Genomic DNA, 26,623 nt, shown 5'->3' with positions numbered 1-26,623 from the left:
CTTCGTAAGGAAACCAGGAACTTAATTTGTATCTCAAGGTAAACCCAAATTTTGGAATGGAAACTTAAGTCTTTTTTAAAAAGTACGCTGTAACTTACAGTGGTACCTCGGGTTACATACGCTTCAGGTTACAGGCGCTTCAGGTTACAGACTCCGCTAACCCAGAAATATTACCTGATGTTAAGAACTTTGCTTCAGGATGAGAACAGAAATCGTGCAGTGGCGGCACAGCAGCAGCAGGAGGCCCCATTAGCTAAAGTGGTGCTTCAGGTTAAGAATAGTTTCAGGTTAAGAACAGACCTCCAGAATGAATTAAGCACTTAACCCGAGGTACCACTGTATTTTTCTATGGTTGTTCTCTCTCTCTCTCTCCCTCCCTCCCTCCCTCCCCCCCTCTCTCAAATTGGACATAAAGTCCAAGAGTTCCTGACTTCATTTTGTTGTCACCTTCCACTGCCAGTGTCGTTGGATTATAACAAGCCTAATGTTTGCTGAAAGAGGAACATATAAATTTATATTGGAGGAGGAAGTATTATTTATATGAACGTGGGGTTCCCCCCCCCCTGCAATCTGTCTCCTGAAGGAAACATTTTCTTCAGTTTTGTTGCTAATTCTCACCTCTCCCTAAATGGATGTTGGCTGGTTCCTCTGTTCTACCTCTTATGGTCCTTCTGTGAGTTACCTTGATGTTTTGGATTTGTGGAAATGTTTGTTTTTAGCGGAAGTAATAATTTGAAGAAATTGCAGCTAAGCATAAGATACTGGAACTTCAAAGCATTCCTTACATGCTGTTCTTTCAGGCATGGAAATGGATTTGGTGTTAGAAGCTAACAGCAGAAAGTCTGACACAGCCCAGTCGCTTGTGCTCTTGGTGGATGTGACTGTACACAATTCTCTGACTAAAAAGCAGATTCTGAGGGGAATTGCATATGTAGTTTGGAGGAAGCCAGCCATCTAGTTACACCTTAATTTATTTTTTTAGCAGGAGAGTTTTGTGTAGCTCCTTCCGTGACTTGATTTCTCTATTTTACCTCCTCCTTAGACCCCTCTACAGTCTAATCCAAACTGGTGCCCTTCCATCGACCCCATACATCATGGCCAATGGTTAAGGATGGTGGCCATTACAGTACAATATATGGAGGACACCAGTTTGGGGAAGGCTGAACTACATGTTCCTGAGACAATGCAGTCGATTCTGACCTTCAAGCTTTCTCACCTGTATGTTCCAGGAGCTGTGGTTCAATATCTTCTCATGGCTTTTCAGCATGTTTCTTAACATGCTCTAAAGTAAAAGCACATGTAGAAGTTTTCATATGTTCCTGGAACCTCATGGGACCAAACCCAAAGTTATTTTCTGACACATCACTGAAGGTCTAAGCAAAGTAGATTTAGCATCTTGTCCTATTCCAGTGTAGGGCTAAATAAATAAGCTGAACATTTTCCCCTGGCAGGACCCTAATGTATAGAGTGATTTTTTAAAAAGCCACTATGCCCATCAACTACAGAAGTAGGTATTAATTGGAAATCCAGAGCGGTGTAATGAATAGGGTATAAGACTAGGAACAGGGAAATCCAGGTTCAAATACCCACTAAGCCTTGAAACCCACTGGGTTTGGACAGTCACTACTTCTCAGCTTTACTACCAAAGAATATAGTTTGTGGAATGCTCTCCCCAGAGAGGCTCGCCTGGTGCCTTCATTTCTTATATTTAGGCACCCGGCAAAAACATTCATCTTCTCCTAGGCCTTTGGCTAATTAAACAATCATTGGCCTGTTAAACTGTGTTGTGGGGTGGTGTTTTTGTTTGTTACTATGTTTTTCTGTTTTATATTGCAAATTACCTTGTGATATTCAGATAAAGGGAGATATAAAATGTAATAAATAATAATAATAATAATAATAATAATAATAATAATAATAATAGCAATAGGGGCATGTATGCTGCCTTGAGCTCCTTGGAGAAAAGTGCCATGTTTTTGTTGGATTTTTTTTTAGAATATAAACTTTTAAGAATGTAGCTGATAAAAGAGGCAATGTATACCCAAATGTGTACATCTGGAGGATTTTCTTAATTCTGATTGGACTTAACTGCCTGATGCAGAATCATCCCACACTAACAAGTTTCACTTGTCCCATGGCAAATTGAACTGATGGATGTTGTGTTATCTACTGGCTTTTATGGGATAGTCATTGCTAAGGTTTGTAACTAGGGCTGCAATCCTATACCTGGGAGTACCTCCAACTGAACTCAGTTTGACTTACTTCCGAGTAGACAAGTATAAAATTGTATTTTGCCTGTTCAAGCTTATTTTATCATGTATTATTATGGATTTTAAAACCTATAATGGGACACGGGTGGCACTGTGGGTTAAACCACAGAGCCTAGGACTTGCCGATCAGAAGGTCGGCAGTTCGAAGCCCCTCGACGGGGTGAGCTCCCGTTGCTCAGTCCCTGCTCCTGGCAACCTAGCAGTTCGAAAGCACGTCAAAGTGCAAGTAGATAAATAGGTACTGCTCCAGCGAGAAGGTAAATGGCATTTCCGTGCACTGCTCTGGTTTGCCAGAAGCGGCTTAGTCATGCTGGCCATATGATCTGGAAGCTGTACGCCGGCTCCCTTGGCCAATAAAGTGAGATGAGCACCGCAACCCTAGAGTCGGTCACGACTGGACCTAATGGTCCAGTCACCTTTACCTTTATTATGGATTTTAAAACTTATAATGCAACATGTAAGCTAGTGACAGTTTTGAAGGGAATATTTTTCCAGGGTTTCAGTTGCACAGCTTCCAATAATACAACCTTATACCAAAACGAGTTATCAGAGGGCAAACTCTAGAATGTGTATTTCATCATAATCACTGATCTCCAGCAGTATATCTGCCACACTTTAGAAAACCTTTGAGGAGTCCACTTATTGTCAGCATTACTTAAATGTCAAGTTCACCCCAGTGCATGTTTCTGTACTTTTCCTTCTGTCTCAAAAAGATAGAGAGAGAATTATGGATTGTCTGCCTTGTCTGGAGTATCTTTAGTTCTGATTTGGATGCTTATTGAAAGCAGAATTGATACGGCGTTTTCATATTCTGTTTCGTAATTCTGTTGTGCCCATGTGCATATGGTCAAGTTTTTTTAAAAAAAAATATTAAAGATTTTCTTGTTTTATAGAAGTAAGTGTAATGTCTCTCATATTTTTTCCACGTAACATTTTTACAAATCCATTTCATTTGTTGAGACATTAGGGGGAGAAAAAAAAAAGAAGGGGTGGAAGGAGGGAAGATGGGTGGGGTGGGGTCAAGTTTTAATTCTTATTTTATGGAAACTGTTGAAAGTTGTCCACAGTGGTCCCCATATAAGTTGTCTTCCATCTTTCAGGTGAGTCCATTGGCATGTCATGCTGTGGGACCCTACTCCTGCAAAAGGTTGTGTGGAAGACTCCTTGACTGCCAGAATCATACTTGCACAAAGGAATGCCATAAAGTTACTGAAACAGATAGTAACAACGATGTCCATAAGGTAAGCTTGACTTTTCTTGCAGCAGAGCAAAAACACCTTGCTCTCAGGTGCTGCAAAATGCAACCAGCTCAGGTGCTTTTAAATGTTTTTGGTGTATGGTTCAGTTAAGTTTGACTTTCCATATTAAATGGTGATGGGTGTGCATGAGAAAGCACCTGGTTGTACATTAAATAATAAAATATGCCCATTCTTCCGTGGATTGTGGAGTTAAAATTTTATCCAGAAATAATATGTAACAGTCTTGCATGGTTTCTGTTCTTCATGGAAGTTTATTGATGGAATTTTAATAGTGTGAGTCAGTTGATAATGCCAAGCAAAATATATGAAATGGAAAGCAATAGCACTTCATATTACCATTGTGACAATTATTTCTTATACCATTATTGCTCTACTTTTTAAACTCTTGACCGGAGAGATGTCAGGTATCCACCACAACCCATAAGACCTCTTTCCTCAGCAACAATTGCCAGTTCAGACATCATCAGTGTACATGTGAAGTCAGTTTTTTTTAAAAAAATTGGAAGCCCTTTTTGTTCATTATAAAGATAAAGACATGGATATGACTTTATTCTTCTAATATTTTATCATTATTTAGCTTCTGACAGTTTAAACTACAAATACCGAAACAAAATAAACACAGCACAAGTTTCTGATACCCATTTTTGTTTTTATTACTGATCTGGTATTGATTTAGATCATTTTTGTTTCACGTAATATTTACAAATATGTGTACAGTATAGAAAACTATTCAGGGATAGCTGCGCAGCCTCTTCAGGGCAGCGGGATGAAGGCTCCCTGCTGCCCTGAAGTGGCTGCGCGCGGCGAAGCCAGAAGCTAGAACAGCGAGAGGGAGCGGTGTGCAGTGATCCCTCTCGCTGTTCTGGCTTCTGGGATAGCTGTGCAGCCTGCATTCACGCCATAAGACGCACACACATTTCCCCTTACTTTGTAGGAGGGTAAAAGTGTGTCTTATGGAGCGAAAAACACGGTAACAATCAAATTTTTGACTATAGCTTGTGGTTAGTAAAGAGAGTGAAACCACGACCCCAGGTTTGGGCAAAACACTATGACAAACTTTGGCTTACCTCAGCGTGGTGTGGGAATGAAAAGAACCAAGGGGGAGCAAAGTGCCTGTGAGCCTCCCCCCCCCCTGGAGCCCCCACATTCTCATGGTCCCAGTAAACCAGGCATGGCCAAACTTGGTCCTCCAGCTGTTTTGGGACTACAATTCCCATCATCCCTGACCACTGGTCCTGATAGCTAGGGATGAGGGGAGCTGTAGTCCCAAAACAGCTGGAGGGCCAAGTTTGGCCATGCCTGCAGTAAACCATAGTTTGTCTTAACGTGACATATGAGCCAGGTCAGTCACTGTTTTTCAGCCTGACCTTATCTCATAGGGTTGTTATGAAGATAATATGATGAGAGGGGAGAGTCAGTTGCTGGGGAGAGGGGGGTGCGCAAGACTTTGGCAAACCCACCTAATGGAATGAATGCTGGCAAGCAACTTCACTTCCTTTATGTCTGTGTGACTCTAAATAACTGTCATTCTCTAATGAGGTTTTTTCTTTTAATTGAACCACTTGTGGAAACAGACTTGTTTCCTGGACACTGTGCTAAAGGAGGCTAAAATCTCTTAAGTAAATTGCCCCGTTGAAATAATGTTATACCTAGTTACAGTGGTTACAAATAAAGATATTTAACCTTTAAAGATTGTCCTCTTATCTGTGGTGAGGAATATGCAGCCATCCCTCTAACATGCTCCTTTTTCAGCTGTTTGTCGAATAGATTCCTGTCTCGAAAAATTATTTGTTGCTAAGAAGACTATAAAAGTACAGAAATCATACTGATGAATGATGTGTGTTGTGCTGTCATTCACTGCCCTTGATACTATGTACTTTATGGCAGAAACTAAAAACAGAAGGCTTTCTTGAGTAGTAATTTTTGGCTTTCTGTGGTGTGTTTTTTTTAACTTCTTGAATCCAATATATATTTGAACAGGGACGCCTTAATGACTCAAATGAATGTCTTTTAGTACTGTGCAGGTGAAAAGCAAGAAAAAGTTTTGCTTTGTGCTCAAATGCCATAGTTACAATCACATAACAATTTTGTTCGTTTTAACCTTTCCGAGATTGACATTTGGTGGCATTAAATGTCATTTGCTTAGTCTCCACCTTTACTTCAGCTCTTGTTCTAATTCCCCTTTTGAAATTCAGTGCAGACTAGCTCAGCTACTTGTGACTGACAAGAGGGTCCTGTGTGGTGTTGTAGTGGTTTCGTATATAATACTGCATGCATATGTAATAATAGAGTAATTAAGGTAAATGCAACTTAGTAGAGGAATTAAGCTAAATGCTTGGGGGGGGGGCTGAGTTTGGAATGGTAGTGAGAGGATGAGAGTTTAAAGGGGAGTTTGATGGTGGGACAGTTTGAGTTCATTTGAGAGTTGCATGGAGAGTGGAGTTTGGGAGTCTGTGGTCGATGGTGTAAGAGCAGGGTTAGTTTATTAATAGAGCACCTGTGTTACAGTAACCATTGCTGTCTGTTTAATAAAGTGACAAATACAGAGCCTAGGACTTGCCGATCAGAAGGTTGGCGGTTCGAATCCCCGCGACGGGGTGAGCTCCCGTTGCTCGGTCCCTGCTCCTGCCAACCTTGCAGTTTGAAAGCACGTCAAAGTGCAAGTAGACAAATAGGTACTGCTCTGGTGGGAAGGTAAACAGCGTTTCCATGCGCTGCTCTGGTTCGCCAGAAGCGGCTTAGTCATGCTGGCCACATGACCTGTGGCCTGTACGCCAGCTCCCTCTGCCAATAAAGCGAGATGAGCACCACAACCCAGAGTCGGTCACAACTGGACCTAATGGTCAGGGGTCCCTTTACCTTTACCTATTACAGTAACCATTGCTGTCTATTTAATAAAGTGACAAATAAGATAAAGGCTGAAACCATACGTTTATGTACACCCAAGTAATCAGACAGCCCTTGTTGGTAATTTCCATTTAATAAATTATTGCATTATACCACACACCATTTATTTAGGTACACTAGGGTGGAGGAGTCAGATAAATATTATCTGTGGTGGCAGCAGGAATAAAGGGGAGTTTTAGAAATACCCATCAAAAACCCAGCTCAGACCTATGCATCCTCTTAACAGGGAGTGTGGGGAGTGCCTGAGCATCTCACGGCAGAGGCAGGATTTGGGGTGGGTGGGTGGCATGACAACCTGCAACAAAACGTTGCAGTATTTAATTGCCTCCTAATAGGTGTGCTCCTGTTTAGGGTGCTAGCCAGCCAGCCATGCTTTCCCTCAGCAGACCATCCCCTCCAGTTTTCAGTTTTTCTGTTCCACATTCTGTGGCTGCTGAGCATGCTCAGTCCTCGCGGGCTGTTTTTGGAAGGTGGTTTTTTTTAAAAAAATGTACTTCTGAAAACTCTGCATTTCCCAGTTGCATCCTCCAAATGTTTTGATGTTTCCCTCTTGTTTCTGAGTTTCTTGGGGCTGCAGTCCTATTGGCATTTGGTACCTGAGTTCGCCGTGAGAAGGTGCAATGACAGGGTAATTCTGTATTACCTTTAACTTGCTGTTCAGTTGCATTTTTTAAAACTTGTATTCTAGCCAAATGCAGAAGCCACAGTTAGCAACAGGGAAAGGATCTTGCAGGTATATTTTGCTATGATTTGGGGGGGGGGCTTCACATGTAACAAGGAATCACTGCCAGATGACCGTGAAAGAGAGTGCTGTTAGTTGCCTGCAGTTCTAAGTAACCTATGAAGCTGCTCTGTGTGACTCCTAGAAACGAGAATAGTGTGCTATTTTTATACCCTTGTTTTTTGTGTACTTTTGAAACATTGCAGCTTGATTTTGTGATTTGTCTTCCTTTTTTAAAAAAAAGGGGTAATTAGGTTTGTTTACTTAACCAACTGCAACCATGGTTAAAAAAAAAGAAGGGTTATTGAACGAATAAATTGTCCAAAGAACAAATAATTCCACCACTTCATTTTCCCATGTTACTAGGCAAGTCAAGAATGTTCTCAGTGTGAAGAAGAATGCTCCAAGCCACGACCACCTGGGTGCCCTCATTCATGCCCCCTGCCTTGCCACCCTGGAGATTGCCCACCGTGTGCCCAGATGATACGGATGAAGTGTCACTGCAAACTCACAAGCTTGTACATTGAATGCATGTAAGTAATTAAAGGGGATTCTGCTTCAGTTTTGAAAATGTAAAATACTATGCAGTGTGTATGCTGCCTTAGGGAAGAGCTTTTCTCCCCCCTGCCTTTCTTCTGGGATGTTGGATAATAATAATAATTTTTATTTATACCCTGCCCTCCCCAGCCAAGGCCGGGCTCAGGGCAGCTAACAAACAATAATAAAAACAAGTTGAATGAACACAACTTAAAAACAAGATTAAAATACAACATTAAAATATTGAAACATTAATATATTAAAATGCAGCCTCATCACAGGGAAAGGAAAAAGAAAAAAGAAAGAAGGGAAGGCAATCAAATTGGCTCCAAGCCAAAGCCCAGGCGGAGCAACTCTGTCTTACACGCCCTGCGGAAAAAAAATCGGATCCTGCAGGGCCCTGGTCTCATGAGGCAGAACGTTCCACCAGGCCGGAGCCAGTGTTGAAAAGGCCCTGGCTCTGGTTGAAGCTAATCTAACTTCCTTAGGGCCGGGGACCACTAGGGTGTTGCTATTTATGGACCTTGAGGCTCTCCGTGGGGCATACCGAGAGAGGCGGTCCCGTAGGTACGAGGGTCCTAGGCCGGTGCAGCAAAAAGCCTGTTTAAACTGGCTTGGAGGCAACTGTGTTTGCCTGCTTGGTTCCAACATCTGCACATGATATAGGGGCCCATATCCATAGCGTTCCTGTGCTGGCAGGCTGGTTTTAGCGACTGCCTTGCCGCATGCAGTTAGAGCCATTCCTGAAGGGGATTCTGCAGACTACCTACTGGGATGCTGGGAAGAGAAACCCTGAGAAACTGGTGCAACCTGAGGCTTGTTTGAGCAATTCTAACCAAGAGAGAAAGACACAAGGAGGTGTGGGAAATGTTTGCCCTGGAGATCATGCTAGCCAGTAAAGTAGCAGGGACCTTTGGCCCATTGGACAGCCAGCTTGTAGGATCTTGCTCTACATCCATGTTGCTGGCATATCTTGGCATGGTGTTGAACAACAGTGGCAGACTTTGGGCTTTCAAATTTCCGTGGTGCCCTGTGCGATACCAACATTTGCCCCTCCCACCTTCCCTTTTCTGAGTCATTGTTGTGATGTTCCCTCCTGTGCCCTCTCTGCTTTGCGCCCAGTGAGCGCAAACCAGTTGCCCTCCCCTAAATCTGCATCTGTGAAGAAGCCCAGATGTTGACATAAGCACCACATATGCTAACCGTTCTGAGATAATGTGCTTTCCCCCTGCCATAAGAGCGTATTCACTGAACACACATTGGCCTCATTCACATGTAACACTAAACCAAACCATGGTTTAATGCAAGCATCTTGGCTCCTGATGGGGAGATTGCAGCTACTTTGCTCTGGTTGTTCTGCTATGCTAAGCAAAGCTATGATTTGGCTTTGCATGTTGTTTGATCCTGGGCTCATGGTTTAGTTTACTCCAGACAAACCATGGGCCGTAACCAAAGTTACAGCTTATGGTTTCTCTGAAGAGAGCGAAACCACAAGCCTGGGTTCAGTGAATCTCCTCAGTTTTTCTCCCTCCTGCCTTGGTAAAAGCAGTTTGTTCCTCCCAGCTCTCTCTGTTCTTCTGTCAGTTAAGTGTTTCTCTTCTGCAGTCATTCCCTATTTCTATTTGTTGCCACAGTGTGTTTGTACTAACACACTGTGTCTGTGTCTTGTCATCTTGCTTTCCCTGCTTTGCTGGAAAAAAACAAAACAAAACTCGCTTGTCTTTCTTTCTCTGCTTTCTCCTTAGTTGTATTGTGCCTTTCTGTTTCTGTGTATACAGTGGTACCTCGGGATGCGAACGGGATCCGTTCCAGAGCCCCGTTCGTATCCCAAATGGAACGTAAGATGCGACAGGTCGCATTTCGCCGCTTCTGCGCATGCGCGTGACGTCATTTTCAGCATCTGCGCATGCACGAGTGGCAAAACCCGGAAGTAACACGCTCTGTTACTTCCGGGTTGCCGCAGAGCGCAACTAAAATGCGCTCAACCCAAAGCACATTCAACTCGAGGTATGACTGTAATTCCTTCTTTGCTTTGCTGTATTTTCTACTGGCCGTCCCTTTCCTATACTTCCTGAGGAGACAGTTGCCAGTTGGGAGAAGCCGCTGGCCGTTTTCTTCTCGTCCACCATTGCCATCAACGGAGCAGCGGCGCGGACAAAATTTGATTGGTTGCGGCATATAGTGGCTGCGCATCAGCTGCTGCTCTACCGCACGCCATCTTTACTGCCTCAGATTGCTCCTGCATGAGCCCGCAATCGGCTCTGGCCATGAGACAGCTGTTAGGGGACTTTCCGCCTCCATTTCAAACAGCTGATCCCGCTACTTTAAAGTGCAACAGCCACTTTCCGCTTCCTGGGGCTGGATTACACAATGGTTTCCAGCGTAAACTATTGCCACTCAACAGTTAAGCCGAAAAGGTCGCCTTCTGCTGACAGCTTCTGCTATTTACTTCCTACTTCCAACAGCACTCCGAGAGTGTGTGTGTGTGTGTGTGTGTGTGTGTGTGTGTGTGTGAGAGAGAGAGAGAGAGAGAGAGAGAGAGAGAGAGAGACACCTGGGTGTGCTGCATGGCTGCAGCTAATTATTGCCTATTGTGTTCATTGGGGGATCGGCGGTGCCTGTTTCAGTGGGTGTCTTCCCGCATTCTAAGTGCAATATTTTTATTTTGCCACCTGTGCTCTATAACTGACTTCTTTCTAGTGCCTAGGGAACCGGGCCAGCCTGCACCTAAGGAAGCAAAGCAAAAGTCTAAGCTTTTCCAACCCACGAGCTATGCTGCCATCACATTTGGTTTGGGGGCTAAGTGACACATACATGGCATGCAAGCCATTTTTTTCATTAGAAGAAATCATTTAGTAAACATTGGGTTGCTAATGAGCCCCGTTCAGCTGCTGGCAAAGTGGCAAGAGCAATAATAGCATGCATTAGTGTTGTGCTTCAACGTCCCCCAATATAATGCAGACTTTTAAGAACAAAGTACTGCCGTTTTTATGAGCTACTTAACAAAGATGAAAACAACCGAGTTTGGTGGCATCTTAAAATACTAACAAATGTATTACAGCATAATCTTTTGTTTATTAAAACCCACTTTCTCAGATGCGTGACATGTTGCCTTTATTTGACAGGATGTGCTCTCTACCCCTCTCTCTCTCACGCACTTTGTAAACAGTGTGTACTTGTTCATTTTAACTCCTTTTTAAATGTTTTTGTTTTTCTCGATTTAACTCTTATTTCTTCAGAAAAATCACCTGTGCTGACTTAAAGGAGAAAGATGAGCTGAGTTCCTGCAAAAATCAGTGTCCAAAAGAGGTAAGTTATATATGAATTAAAAATATTTGGAGAATATTTAATAATTACTGCAATCCCCCCCCCACTTCTTAAAAATTATTTTTTGTGGGTTTTTTTACTTGTTAAACACTGGCAAAATCACATGAGGTACTTAAGTGTGTATTCCCATTTGCAAGTGTGCTTTTATACCACAATTTTCACTGTGCAAAACTCTGGTGGTGGTTTGTTGTTGTTGCTGTTGTTGTTCTTTAAACTGGTAGGGAAGAATAGAGAAAAAGTATATTATCCTGATATATGTGTTATGCAAGATGAATAAAAAATGATTTAATAACATAAAAAGCTTGTAGATACTAATTTCCTCTTAAGTAATAACTTGGATAATATTGGGTCATTTGGATGTAAGCATGCTGCCTAGCTTGTAAAAGGGAGGCGGATGGTGCTGTGGTCTAAACCACTGATCCTCTTGGGCTTGCCGATCAGAAGGTCAGCAGTTCGAATCCCTGCAACAGAGGGAGCTCCCATTGCTCTGTCCCAGCTGCTGCCAATCTAGCAGTTTGAAAGCATGCCAGTGCAAGTAGATAAATATGTACCACTGCAGCAGGAAGGTAAACAGCGTTTCTGTTCGTTCTGGCACTCGCCACAGTGTTCTGTTGCGCCAGAAGCGGCTTAGTCATGCTGGCCACATGACCCGGAAAGCTGTCTGTGGACAAACGCCGGCTCCCTTGGCCTGAAAGCGAGATGAGCGCCACAACCCCATAGTCACCTTTGACTGGACTTAACCATCCAGGTGTCCTTTACCTTTACTTTACTTAGCTTGTGTAATTAAGAACTAGCCTTGTAACAACAGGCAATCAGGAATTCCAGGCAGGTGCGTGAGGATGAGGGATGGAGTGCTTTGTCCTACCTTCACCAGCACCCAGCAGGCCATTATTATTATTATTATTATTATTATTATTATTATTATTATTATTATTGACAAATAACCTTTGGGGGCTTATTAGAAGGGTACATTAACCCTACTGTTAACCTCTAAATGGGAATTGCAGAACGCACAGAAAAGTGTACATTTCTTACAAAATGGAAGAGTTTAAGGCCAGAACATGCAGGGTTTATTTTCTCTTTCTTGTTGGCAAGGGGAAATTAACTCTTCCCATTAGGGCTTGGGGAGAAAAGCAAAACGCTTGTTAATCTCTAAACCAGAGGTCACCAACCTTTTTGGGGCTCATGGGCAGATTTACAAACCAGAGAAACGGTCATGGTCACCAAGCACACACGCGTACACACACACACACACACTTCCCTGTCCCTGGCAATTAGGCTTGGACAAATTAAAGGGGTTAGATCTTAAAGCCTGGGGAAATAAATAAGGTAGACCCTTTTCCTACTAGCCACGGTTTTTCCCTCGCCCGCCAGTAAAATCACCCACCTCTGTAACAACTAGGCTACAATAGGCGGCTTTCCTCCTTAAGCCTATTGGAGCCATCACTTCCTCCACTAACACGCTCACGTAGCTGCATGCAATTACTGGCTCCCTATAGCTACGAGGCTAGCGTTTAAAAGCAAGAGTGGTCTAACAAGTTTATTTCCATGTTATTTAAAATTAACTTAGTTTTAAGTTTTAAAACTTAGCATTTACATTTTTATTTATTTAAACAATCCAATTAAATTTTTAATAATAATAATAATTCTTTAAAAATGTGAGGTTTTGAGACATTTGTTTGGCTACAGTAGTACTAAGCACAGAAGGAGCTTTCACTGTCTGGTGCAAGTGATACCTTTTTAGTGTCCCTCTCCTTTTCGCTTTAGGGATCAAGCAAACTTTGATGCTGCCAGAGGCAAAACTTTCAGTGTCCTCTAACAGAAAGTTTATAGAAATAGCAACTAATGCTGACATTTTGCTATTATGGAATTCAAGGCAGTGTAATGTAAATTTAATTAGATGGTATTATGTTTTGTAAGTATTTTGCATTTTATGACATTTTGTCCCATCACCTTAAATGGGCAATTGCACCCTAAAATGCAGCGTATAAATTATTAAATAGAAATAGGCAGTAGTTGTGTTCCAGTGTTATGAGAATCAGCCTAGTCTCTCTCCATGTTTGCATTTTACTCTCTACTCTTTCTGTTGTGGCTGCAAAGAGATTTGAAGCTTGCATTTTAGATTAACCACATTTTTAATGCGTTGTCTGAACCCTAAACTGTGTTTATTCTTAACTGTGGTTAGTAAAAAAGCAAGTATCTTCATAAAATATTGTTTGAAGTTGGATTGTTTGTCTGCATTCAGGGATAGGGTAGACAGAGAGGTTTAAAACTCAGCACCCTCATGGAAAACCAAATCACCCTCTCCCCATCATCAGATGGTTCAAATACAAATGTGGGGGATGTGTAAGCCTCAAGGGAGCCTCGGCTCATGGTCATATTGTTGAGCTATGGTTTAGTGTGGCATCTGAACCAGCCTACTGCTAAGTTATTAGACATTGAGCTCTTTCATAGTATTTAATTTGCTTTTTATCACTTTGATGTAAAGCTATAAAAATATACTGTATAAGGCACACAGTATGTCAGAGAAATGCTTGTTTCTTGAGCAGTGAATAGAATATTGTTTTGACGGGCAGAATGTGGCATGTGATTTGAGTCATATTATTTTATGCTTAAGTTCCAAACAATGTGAATTAAAGCTTCCTATAAGAAAATGTTAGCATTACATTTTTTTTTAAAAAAACAAAACCACACACAAAAACCACTGCTCACTTAGAAAGTCATGGTGAAATATTTGAGAATGATGCTTGATGTTTACTGGTTTATTTTGTTTTTATATTTTGCTGGAAGCTGCCCAGAGTGGCAGCATATTAATAATATAAATAATACAATTAATTTAATATAATGTAATACTGAGGTCCAGCGCCGAGGGCCTTCTGATGGTTCCCTCCCTGCAAGAAGTGAGGTTACAGGGAACCAGGCAGAGGGCCTTCTCAGTAGTGGCACCCACCCTGTGGAACACCCTCCCATCAGATATCAAGGAAATAAACAACTATCTGACTTTTAGAAGACATCTGAAGACAGCCCTGTTTAGGGAAGTTTTTAATGTTTGCTGTTTTATTGTGCTTTTAATATTCTGTTGGGAGCCACCCAGAGTGGCTGGGGAAAGCCAGCCAGGTGGGTGGGGTATAAATAATAAATTATTATTACTTTTACTCATGCAACTCAGCTCAAATTAATTGCTCCCAAGAAGTCATGGATGGTTTAAAAATCCTAGGAGAATAGAAAGGTCTTTCTTTATCTGGTGACAAAAAGATGCTAACTTAAGTACAAGGCAAGCCACACTGGGGATGATATCCCATAATCCCTGTTGGCTACCCACTTTACCTCTCAGTGCAGGAGGAGTCTGTCCTGGTTTTACATGAACTATGTGGGAACATGTTGAGCTGAATTCTGGGTGCTCCACTGTGTCCACCTGACTATTGCATATATGCTCAGCACCATGTTTGAATCGGCCACGGAAGCGAAAATCACTGTATTAAAAACTTGTTGGACAAATGTGCAGATGCTGATACCTAAACATAAATTTGAACTTGAAAGCATTTATATACCCCCATCTGGTTATACATTTGGTTATATCATGTATTGTATAATGCAAGTAGTCTTCTTGATTTATTAACGTAAAAATACATTTACTAGCAAACTGAAAATGTCAAAAACAGACATCCTAAATATTAAAATAATTATGGCCCCTGTGACATTACCCCCCCCCCCAAGAGCAGTCTGCAGAAGCAAATTCACATTAAAAATGAGGTTCTCCAGATAAAAAAAATCCCCCCAACCTACTGGAAACAAAAGTATCTCTATAAATCATGAACTCCAATGCAGAGTTTAGGTCCGTGCTTCTGAGTTTGTTTGTTTTTAAAAAATACTCTTTAAAAAGTATCTGAAAGTGAAACTTGTTACTTCAGTTTTTGAAAAAGCATACGGGAAATAATGGATGTTTTATCGGAATCCTCCCAGAATGGCCATGTTCAGGCATTTGGGGCGAACATGTGTAGGTTTAAGGAACATTAGAAGCCCTTTCGGTCCTTCTCACTGAATTCAGGAACTCCTGAATCATGCCATGGTGTGGGGAGACACCAGGGGCTTCCTGCAGCCAATCAGAAGCCGTTCTTTGGTTTCCAAACGTTTTGGAAGTCAAACGGGCTTCAGGAAAGGATTCCGTTTCACTTCCAAGGTACAACTGCATAGGTTAGACATGTTTGAGGTGGGTGCAGAACTGGGAGCTGGATTGCTTATCTTTGATATTGGAATCCAGTAGACGTTTGCAACATTTGAGCAACTACATTCTGAACAGCGGTCATGCTAGATAAAGCATGACAAATGACAAGACAGGAATGTAATTGTTGCATTAATTGTATAGAAGATATCTTTGCATCATAGCTTCCAAAATCTTCAAGGATTAGGAGCAGAATAAATATGTAAGGAGCGAATGCAAGTCAACAGTAACAAAGCATTTATTTAGCAGTCTTGAAATGCCACTCAAGAGTCGTACTGGTGCTCCATTTCAGAGTATCATTTTCTTTCCACCACCCCATGTTATAGTTGTCCTGTGGTCATCGATGTAAAGAGATCTGTCATTCTTCCGACTGTCCTCAGAATTGCAACCAGAAGGTTAAAGTCAGGTGTCCTTGCAAGAGACTCAAAAAGGTAATTTCACACTCTTCTGAAATCTGTACTTTTCTATTAAAATATTTGCTTGATATTTTTATTCAATTTTTTTAAAAAAATTATGGTATTGTTATACCACTCTTCATAATATCTGACCCAGGATGGATTTGTGGTATGTGTTAAAGCAGTAAGTTATATAGGATAAAACTATTAAAATCAATAAACTGAGGGCGCAAATTGTGTATCAGTTAAATGGCAGAATGAAAACTTTCTGGTGTTTAAGACGCAACATCCTTCCAGTTTTTTAAATATCTGAGAAAATAAAAATGTCTTTACCTGACGCCTAAGCTATAACAGTGGGTGCTAGTTCCATATAACTTTTGCTAGTTTTTTACATTTTAGATATTGAAATTATTTAAAAATCATTTAACATTTAATGTGAGCCACCTTGATAAATCGTCTCTGAAAAATGGATAAATAAAAATTTTCTCTAATGTGAATTCCAAAATTCCCATGAACTGCAGTGATGCAAATATAATTCTGAAATGGGGCAAATACTGTGGAATATCTACCTTTATAACACAAGGGGATTTTAGAGTGAAGATGGTTGCTTAGATATCATAGCCTTAAAAGAAATCATCACACAGTTAATTGAATTAAATGTGTTCAGACTTCAGAATTATCCTGGGAAATATATGGTATAGTTTAGCTCAAGTATGGCTAGTCCAGAGTAAGAAGAGGAAATACGTTTTCCTGGCCAGAATCAGAAAAAAGCATATTTAATTACATAAAAAACTGGACCAAGAACAGTTGTTAAACTTGTGAATCCCTAATGCATTTTACAGAAGACTTTCTCGTAGTCTCAGTGCAACTGTGGTGTCATCATCACCCCTGAAGCAGACAGTATAATGGACAAATGACTTCCTCTTACATGACATTATTAATTTTTTTGCCAGAAAGCAATAAGTTTCATTCTTAATAACACTTTTCTGAAAAAGAAGAATTGCTTGGCACAAGTAGTGTCTGGCTTTTTGAGGAAACGCAATTTATAAATGTAACAAACAAATAGTGTATAACGTCATCTTTTGGGATCTGAGATGCTCACATAATCCATGCCTGCAACATGGGACCCATCTTTCTCTCTCTCTTACATATATGTCTGCTTTCATTTTCCTCTATCTTTTTTTGTATGCATACCTGATTAGAGCGAGTCCCTAAAACATTTTGTGTTAATTGCAGCACCTTCTATCAAATATAATGCTCATTTAGGAAATGCTGGAAAGTCATCTTAAGAAATCAGCTGTTTGGTTAATGCACTATAAAGAACACAAAATGTTAGTCCATTTCAGTGTTGGAGAATTTAAGTTTAGCTTTGCCACTGAAATCAATGCGACACAGAAGTGTTGAACACTGGCTGGATCAACCCAAAGAGATGTGGGCATTTTAGACCCGTGTTACCAAGGAAAGGGGAGAGACAAAGAAGGTGAAATGGCATTTGTGAGGGTGAGACACCTAACAAAGACACTAGTCCAAGCTTCTCACCCACAAAAAAGTATTAAATCTCTTTATTAGTGTTTGTAACAAGGCTAATGGAATATTCTGAATTTGGCTTGTTTATCCACTTCAGTGAGAAAAGCATATATGTGGCTGGAGTTGTGAAGCAAAGAGTTGTGTAATTTCAGTATGTGAGGAGAAGAGTTTCTTATTCAAAGAAGGAGCACCAACATGACATACAAAAAAAAGAATAAAATCTAAAAAATAAATCAATAGGGAAACCTTTAACCTCTTAGTCTTTGTAGTACAATTATTGCTTTCACTTGGTTATCAAGGTTAAACTGAATACATGCCTTGAAAAATGTATTTTTTGGATGTAAATTCCCCAGTCCAAGAAATCATGAAGACGAGCTCAAGCACTCCCTTCATGCCCAAATTTAGACCAGGCTTCCTGATTAAAGTCCAAGTTTCCCAATTTGGACGTCGGGAGAAATGTGGTTTAAAAAATGAGCAAGTCTGTTCTGAAGCCAGGCAGCAATGAAGAGAAAGCTCATTGCTCATTAGCACTTCAACAAACTCTGCTTGGTTAGAAAGACAACTGGGCTGTTGCTTTGTGTTATGTGAATAGTCAGTTACCATGTATTAAATCTTCAGTGGTGAGAAGTACATTTTGGAAAAGTCTACTTTACCTTTGCTTTCCTACCCAGCAGACTCACAGGGCGGCTTACAAATTTCCATCTAAAACAATCTGAACTAGATATCAGATGCTTAACTAATTTCATTTATTATTGAAAGAAAAGCAGCTATTCAAATCTCAATGAAATGTAGGATTGTGCTGAATTTTATAACCATCTGATTTATGTAATTCGTAACCTAAAGCGTTAAAGTCTTGTGACAGAGAGAAAAGATTCCTTGGCACTCCCCCCCCTTAAGTCCTATTTTGGGTATCAAAATTGATGAGATAGTACTTATAGTAGGGCTTTTTCTTAATGTAGTGTGTTCTCATGAATGCAGAGACTATTAAAAAGCAACATAAGATGTATCCTAGCTACATCTTAACTGTGGTAAATATTCCTGTAGGTTTATAATTTAACTGTATACTGGTTCAATTCATTCCAAGAAGGAAACGTACAAACGAGTCCTTTAACTGGTTTGTTGTTGTTTTGTGCAAGAACATCAAGGTTTAGTGTCTGTGCTACTTCAAGAAATGACTTCACACATAAAAGTAATTTTTTGTTGTGTTCTTTGGGCTCTTACTATACTACATCCAGGGACGCGGGTGGCGCTTTGGTCTAAACCACTGAGCCTCTTGGGCTTGCCAAATGTAAGGTCGCCAGTTCGAATCCATGTGATGGGGTGAGCTCCTGCTGCTCTGTCCCAGCTTCTGCCAACCTAGTAGTTCGAAAGCATACCAATGCAAATAGATAAATAGGTACCGCTGCAGCGGGAAGGTAAACAGTGTTTCCGTGTGCTCTGGCTTCTGTCACAGTGTCCCATTGCGCCAGAAGTGGTTTAGTCATGCTGGCCACAGGACCTAGAAAGCTGGCTGTAGAAAAACGCCAGCTCCCTCAGCCTGAAAGCGAGATGAGCGCTGCAACCCCATAGTCACCTTTGACTGGACTCAACCATCCAGGGGTCCTTTACTTTTACCTTTATTGCTTCTACGTTTGCCCTCCTCTTCCACTTCTTTTAAGGTATAGTTGCCTTGTTCCCTTAACATCTGGGGGGCAGTAACTTCCCACCACCTGAGCTTATTTTGAAGTTATTCATTTGTCCACCTCCAAAAGTAGAGTGTATGTCGTATTTACAAAACACTTGTCACATAAATGTTGGTTATGGTTTGAACGTATCTCGTGATGAGTGTTTTTATTTGTAATTCATTTACTACGGGAAGAAAATGGTTTGCAAGCTAAATGGCAGGAGAAGGATTCTTCGGTTATATAGGGAACAGTGTTTAGGCGTGTGTGTTTCGCGATCAGGCTAATGAAGAAAAATAATATATTTTGTTTGGACCCTTCTTCTAGGAGCTGCCGTGCAGTAAGGTTCGAGGAGACCTAGTTACGTTAGAATGTGACACTGTGTGCAAGGAAATGAAACGGAAAGCTTCTGAGGTAATTTTCCTTTTGTGGTTGCAATATATCCTCACTGCTTCAAGAGGCTCATGCAGAGTTATTTTCTAAAATTATTGTGCAAGAAATAGAATGCAATTAAATCCGATGTTCCCTGTTCAACAGCTGTTACATGTTAAACTTTGCTTTTTATGTATTGTGGAAAGTTTGTCATCTTGCCTTGCTGTTTATGATAAACTCTTAATACTATGAGCCTCTACACGTGCTGTATTAGAATAATGTTGCTTATGTCCCTTGCTTCCTACCTTTCCCCCCCCCAGTTTGGAATGTTTCTTGAAGAAGGTACACATTCATTCAGTTGGGGCCTAGGGGGCATGAAATGAGTTGCCCTGCCTTGTTCAGTTTGTTAATTTGAAGTTAGGATAGTGTAATGAATACATCTATTTAAAGTTCCAAAAATCTGATAACTAGTTTAATGCTCATGTGTGCGCACATGCTTCCCTTGATCTCTTACCACTTGATGACTACTTGGCTGGATATGAGAGCAAGTTGCATCAAAAAGAACAAGGAGTTTTGTGGCACTTTAATGAAATTTGTTTTGGCGTAAGCAGACTGCAGTCCACTTCATTAGATACATGGTGTTATCCTGAGTTGGGGAGAGGGGTTGCAAACAGCGGGGTCAACTAGAAACAACATGCAGAAAAGAGTAGACAACGAAGGTTTTATAATTAACAGTGGAAATTCACAAAGCAGCTGCTGATAAACACAGACATCCTGTCATCAGTAAGCAAATACACTTAGTGTGCCAAAATATTTTTGTCTGTGTTCAGTCCAGAAGTGATCACATTGAACGACGTGGTGTATTATAATTAAGTTGTTTCATATTGCCATGTCCCTTTTACTTCCTTGACCCAGGATAACTAGTCAAAGGTCACTTACAGGGTGTCCTGGGAAATTGACATGTTTCACCACTTTTGATTATTGCCATTTCTGATGCCAATTTTGCATGTTGTTGTTGTTGTTGTTATACCCCGCCCATCTGACTGGGTTGCCCCAGCCACTCCAGGTAGCTTCAAACATACATAAAAACATAAAAAATTACACATTAAAGTAAGGAACTCTGTTAAGGGATGGAAGAATTGGCATCTTCAGGAGGCATTGGGCCGAAAGCCACATGTGCTTACACAGATAAGAGCATGTGCAACACAGATAAAACATAATATGCAAAGAATGTAATAAGATTTCCACCTGACTTTTCGGTAATGCAAAGGGAAAAGAAAGCCATAGATCTGGTGAGGCAACGTATTCTGGATTTAGATTTCCACAAATTGTTTGCGGACTTTAATGTACATATAACATGTCTCCCCTCTACTCAAGACTGGATGTTGAAAGTTCTCTTCCGCATACGTAACAAAACTTAATTACCCAAAGTGTAAAAGAGTGATTCCCTTAACAGGAATGAATACCTTTCCTTCTGCAGTTAGATCATGATGATTCAGAGGGCAGTTGACTTGGAGGAGCACTGGTATCAGTGTGGACAGCCAGAGTGCTGAAGTGCAGTTCTGTATAGCTATCCAGGATAGGAATGTATGTATAGTAAAGGGCTGAGATACAAAAAAAGACTGGGGAGAATAAGATATATTGGTCTTCCTACTGACAACCCAGACCCATCAAATCATATTTTATTTAGCCAGCTTCCTAGCTGCAGTCCTTTCTATTAAAAAGTAATGGGCCAAATCTCACATGGTTGACTGCCAATGTGATGAATATGGGGATGAAAGAAAGAGGATGGGGGGGGGGGAGCTGGAGGCTAAGTCTGAGTTAAAAGTACAGAGTTAAACTACAAATATTTGTAGCATTTCCTTTCCTTTGTGTAATGTGCTATTGTTTGTTAGTATTGGTGTAGTGTAGAAAGCTGGGTGTATAGTTTTTTATCATGTTTTTGAACAATTTATTATGCCCAGTTGATGGCCATTGGCTAACTTAAAAAGACTGGGCAAAAAGTCGCGTGTATAATTTTGGCTACCTGAGCATGGGTGAGGGAAAAACGGAAAAAATGCAAATTATGCATGAATGGAGGGGAGTCCTACTACAGGTGTATGACGAGAGACTGTCAGTATTTTGTAGATGGAAAAGAGTTGGAATGTGAAAACGGAAATGTTTCAATTTGTCTGCAAGCATAGCATTAGTTTGGTTTGGAAAGAGGGCGACAGATATGACAATGATGATGAATTAATTTTTTTTACCACTCTTCATCTGAGCAATATAGGGTGGTTCACAACTTAAAAAGTCAAAATGAGAACTCAAAATGCATAATAAAACAAAGCAAAACAATTATACCCCACTCCCACAAACACTTCATAAAGGCCATAGAATGTTAATCAGCCCAAGGCATGGTGATAGAGAAACCTTTTTGTCTGATGCCTAAAGGTATGTAATGAAGGAGAACGATGAGACACAAGGAGAATGTGAGGGAAAGTTTTGGAAGTCAATACAGTGGTACCTTGGTTTACGAACTTAATCCATTCCAGAAGTCCGTTCTTAAACCAAGGCATGCTTTCCCATAGCAGCGGGGGACTCAATTTACAAATGGAACACACTCAACAGGAAGCGAAACATGTTCTTATTCCAAGGCAAAGTTCACAAACCAAAACACCTACTTCCGGGTTTGCAGCGTTCTTCATCCAAGTTGTTCATAAGCTAAGCTGTTCTTAGACCAAGGTACCACTGTACTATTCATGGCTTTTTATAGCACACAATTGTGCTCTTGTTTCTGCTTGTGTACAGTTTGCTTCTGTTCAGTTAAGTTGGAATTACTGAAACCCAAAGGTGCTTTCAGTTCCTGTGTGAAGTATATGGTACTTGAAATACAATATATAATTGACCACTAAACGAGCTTCCTTGCCAGAGGACGGGCAGATCTTTTCTCTTTATTTACTACTGTTAATGTTGAACTGCTCAATATATGTGGTTCCTAAGTGGTTTACAAAAGATGTTAAAAACCAAAATATGAGTACTTACCACAAAATAAAGCAATGGAAAAGTTTCTGCACACTAGCAAAAACAAGAGAGTGTGGTAAATCTCCAGGGAAATCCTGCGTAAAAAGGGGCATGGGAAGGGAAGTACCGTTACGCCCTCCAAAAAACTGCACATGGAAAGGTGTTTCAGAGGCTGGATTATACCACTGAGATGGCCCACTTCCTTGATGTCATTATGTGATATTTCACTGATTGTATCCTGAAGATCTTGATGATTGGCTTGGGATGTATAAGGGGAGGCAACAAGTCTCTAAATATTATTGTGTCTGTGAAGCTGGGCAGGGAATTTTCAGTTGTGTAAAATAACATGCCCACCATTTAAAATACTGTGTGGTTTAATTTAAGCTATTTAATTTAAAAGTGTCTTCACCGTACTGTATTCAGCTCCTGCTGAAAACAATTCTTGTAAGCCTACCCAGATGCTTAGAAAGTTGAGGTGAATTTTAATTTGTTTTTTTGGTATTTTAACATTTTGCATGTTTCAAAGTATTGGAATTCCCCCCCCCCCCGATTTTCTTGTTTTGTGAACCACTTTGGGGTTTGGTTGTTTTTTAATCAAGCGGTGCATAGATTTTATGGAACAGAAATAGACAAAATACCACGCACCACTTATAATACTGTGCATTTTTTTATTTTAAAAAACCCACACCCCTAACTGCTTTACAGTGTCTGTCTCAAAGTAGTTAAGAGCTTGGTGACTTTCTCCTGGCCACTTAATGAGGTTCCTGGTCAACTGGCCTCTGTTCCTTACAAATTTCATGACTCAAAATTCCATCAAGTGCACCACAATGAGTTCTTGAAGGAGTAAGAGTCCATAATATAGTGGTAACAACATGCTTCAGAATATTCGGGATCTCAAGTAGCGTGACCGGGGAAAACCTCCACATGCACCTTTGAGGAGCTGTTTGTGGACTACACAATGCAAGTCTCAGTATAGGGACATCTCATATATTCACATGAACCCCAGGGAATAGCATATGTTCCAGTTCATATAAATAACAGGTACAAGAGAGGGGGCTTTTTTTAATGGCAGCCCTATCACTTTGGAGTTCCCTTCAGAGATGTGCAGCTGGGCCCCCTTTGGATGTGTTCAACCGCATCGTAAGTATTTGCCTGTTCCACACTGCCTTTATTTGAATCCAGATGCTGTCCTATATTTGATCCGTGGTGTTGTGTGGGATCGTTTCATAGCGTTGAATCCTAGGTTTTAAATTGCTTTTACGATTTTAATTGTGAACAGCCTTAAGAGGGTCAAGGCCTTGAAAGGCAGTGTAAGAATAACTAAATAAATGAACAAAAGTGTAATGATGCTTCCGGCAATTAACAGGGGAGCAAATTTGGGTGCCCAGTGCGTGTGACCTCATGACGTCATGTTGTGGTGTGACCTCATGTGCACCCTCCGCCTCAGAACATAACTTCTTGGCACTGGAAGTCAGGTTCCAAGGTCTAGTGAGTTGCATCAGGGGCCCTGTGTTTGGGTGCTGAGCACCCACAACAATTTTTTTCTGGGTGCTCAGGCACCCCTGTAGTTGGTGCTCCTGGCAATTAGTAAGTTGTAGCTTATTATGTGCTAAGCATTATTCTTTTTATATTCACACAGATTAAAGAGGCCGAGGCCAGAGCTGCCCTTGAAGAGGAAAAACGAAGACAACAGGTACCCACCAACTTAGTCTTCTCTTAAAGTGCAGAAAACTCTAGGACTGTAATCCTACATGTACCTAGTTTGGGCTGCTTAAATTTCAGTGAAGGCAACTGAATACAGAATGATGAGCTCACAAAATTCTAGTTACAGTACTATTGTACCATGCACATAAAGTTTTAATATGCATTATTTTAAGACACAGTTGAAAAAAGATGACACCCCCCCCAACTTTTTTACCACATTTATTTTTATAACTTTCTGCTTTCTTCCTATCCAGGCTGAGCTGGAGGCTTTTGAGAACAGGCTTAAAGGTCGTCGGAAGAACAAGAGAAAAAAGGACGAGGTTGAAGTTGAACTATCTGCATGGCAAAAATATAAGAACATGATTGTATTGCCAGTATGTGGAGCTGCTGTCGTAATGCTTGCGTGGTTCATAGCCTACAATGACTAAACTATTCCATTTCAAAACACATCAATATGATTATAGAAAGCTAACTGCTAAGATGCTGTGATATAAATTAGGATTTAATGTTCAGTTGTATAGGTAGTGACTGATTGGCACGTCAGCGGGGCCCACGTAAGGCCGCCCCACCCTGTTGAACCCTTGTTGTGATGTTTTTGGGTCAGTTCAGGATTGGCACAATACGGTTGTGCACATATCGGACGCACCTGATATGGTTGCTGCCTGTAGTTCGTTATAATTTTCCTGTTCATTTAGAGAAAGCTAGAACCAACCCCAGATCCTATACTTTGCTCCCAAATCAATTTAAAATACTGAGGTGACTCAATTGAAAGTTCTACAGTATAGTTGGTTGAACTATGCTAAGCGATTGTGCCAGATTATATTTTTAAAGTCTAATTTGAGAACCACCGAGTACCATTCTTGTCTACATCCATTTGTTTTGTTCCACGTGTGCACCAGATGAGCACTTGGTTTGTGTAGTCATTTTTAACCTCTTGGCAGATGGAAGCAGGAAATGGATGGTTTGATACTGTCACAGATGACCATGCCTACCATCTGTTGGAGGATGCTTGAAACTCTGATCCCTTAAGATGTAGTTCCTATAGCACACATGCACACTACAGCGCAGTCTTGCATGAAAAAGCACCCTTGTTTGGTTCAGATCATATGCAAGGACTGGGTTGTGAATCATGCTGTTATTTGAATAGAAGACAATGTTTTAATGTTTTCATTTTAGCTATATTAATGTGGGTCTTCAGAATAAAACATTAAACCGTTCTTGATGCTGAGCAGTCCTAGTCATACTTTGTCAAACGTATCTATTAAAATACAATACGGGTGTTCTGTACCTCCAAGATACATTTTTGTTGAATAACATATTTCTAAAGGGAAGTTGTCAGATTTTTCTCCAGAGCCTCTTGCAAAACTGGTCATATGCAAGTTGTCAATTTCATTTACCTTTTATTTCAAGTTCTGTTTTTTTTTGCTAGTAAAAAGAAAATAGTATTTAAGGATATTGTTCTCCCTCTGAAATGTAGCTTTCTCGAAGAAAATTTACATCAAATAAATTCGTAGCTGTTTTTGCTGTGTGTAAAGTGGCATTCACAATTTAGAAAACAGTGTATGTACATGTGGCAAGTTCATTATTAGTTCAGGTGTGCAGATACATAGAAAAATATGAAATGTTGTCTTAAGCAGATGCTCTCAGAGCTGGAATTTAAATATCAAATCAAGTAGCAAATGTCCCAGCTAACCTGTTCATTGTTTCCGTTTACAAATTGACACCCCTGCTTTCACCCCTTCAAAAGTGAACAATAAACTTTACTCCTGAACTACTTTTGTATTTAATTATATAGTGACTATTGTCACATCAAATGAGGGAGTGCAAGTTCTTCTGACTTGCTTGCTAGTGCTTAAAATGCTAAATAAATATTACTGATTATTAATTTCCTGTCTAAATTTGGTCTTTGTAAGAATTACCTAAATCCAAGCCCCGAATCTTGGGCAAACATCCCAGGTGAAGTCTGGTAGGAATGCCTTTTGGATACCTTCAAATAATCTGAAATTGATATTTTCACATATTTCCAGCAGTGGGTCTTATCTACTTATGACGGTTACACATAAGATAAATATATCTACTGTTCAGGGATATTTTGATCAGATGTATGCTGGCAGATTCTAAAATGTTCTTTGGAAAGGAAAAACCACAAAATATTGTAACTTTGGACTTGTTATATTTACTAAAGAGTACAGTTATTTTTGTTTTTCCATTGATTTAAGAAAGTAACTTGAAGAAATCCATCCTGCAATTGTACATTTTAAGAATTCCAACTTGGTCAGTAGCTTACTTCCTAGCCACATGAATAATTGATACTAATATCACCTTAGGTTGTCAGATTTCACTTTTAGGATATTTTAGCATGAGTCATTTATTTTTGTACTGTTATAACAAAAAAGAGAAAATCCGTCTGTCAATGTAGATAAATAGTGTGAAAACTGATACCTGTTTGAGTCTTACTATGTATTAAGTGTGTTAGTAAATCAGCATTCTCTTGGTTTGAATGTTGATGAGCTTCTCAACACAACTGGAAAGCTAAAAGGTTTTCGCTACTTCAGCACTTGTATTAAAACATTTGTCTTTGTTTATGTGTAAATGTACCTTCATTTGAAAGAGAGTTGCTCCTTTAATGTTTTGGATGCTCAGCTGAGTGGAAGATGAGAAAAGCAGGCACAATTTCAGTGTGGGGTAAGGCCTTCAGAATCACTTGCCAATTCTTGATAT

The 26,623-nt window shown here is 40.4% G+C and overlaps 1 protein-coding gene across 6 annotated transcripts in view; it reads left to right on the top strand.

Moving 5' to 3' along the window:
- Positions 1 to 26,483, top strand: part of NFXL1 (nuclear transcription factor, X-box binding like 1) — a 79,862-nt gene extending 53,379 nt beyond the window's left edge. For all 6 annotated transcript variants that reach the window (XM_081924413.1, XM_081924416.1, XM_081924412.1 and 3 more), the window contains 7 exons: positions 3,371 to 3,511; positions 7,524 to 7,690; positions 10,934 to 11,003; positions 15,570 to 15,674; positions 19,154 to 19,240; positions 23,838 to 23,891; positions 24,157 to 26,483. In XM_081924413.1, coding sequence (XP_081780539.1) covers positions 3,371 to 3,511; positions 7,524 to 7,690; positions 10,934 to 11,003; positions 15,570 to 15,674; positions 19,154 to 19,240; positions 23,838 to 23,891; positions 24,157 to 24,330 — 798 coding nt within the window. In that variant the 3' untranslated portion in view covers positions 24,331 to 26,483. The remainder of the gene's footprint in view (positions 1 to 3,370; positions 3,512 to 7,523; positions 7,691 to 10,933; positions 11,004 to 15,569; positions 15,675 to 19,153; positions 19,241 to 23,837; positions 23,892 to 24,156) is intronic.
- Positions 26,484 to 26,623: the final 140 nt, after the last annotated feature.

The sequence above is a fragment of the Podarcis melisellensis genome, assembly GCF_964234715.1.
Source record: "Podarcis melisellensis genome assembly, chromosome: 9".
NCBI classification, from domain to species: Eukaryota; Metazoa; Chordata; class Lepidosauria; order Squamata; family Lacertidae; genus Podarcis; species Podarcis melisellensis.
The sequence above is the reverse complement of the archived record's forward strand: the minus strand, read 5'-3'. Positions and strand labels throughout refer to the sequence as shown.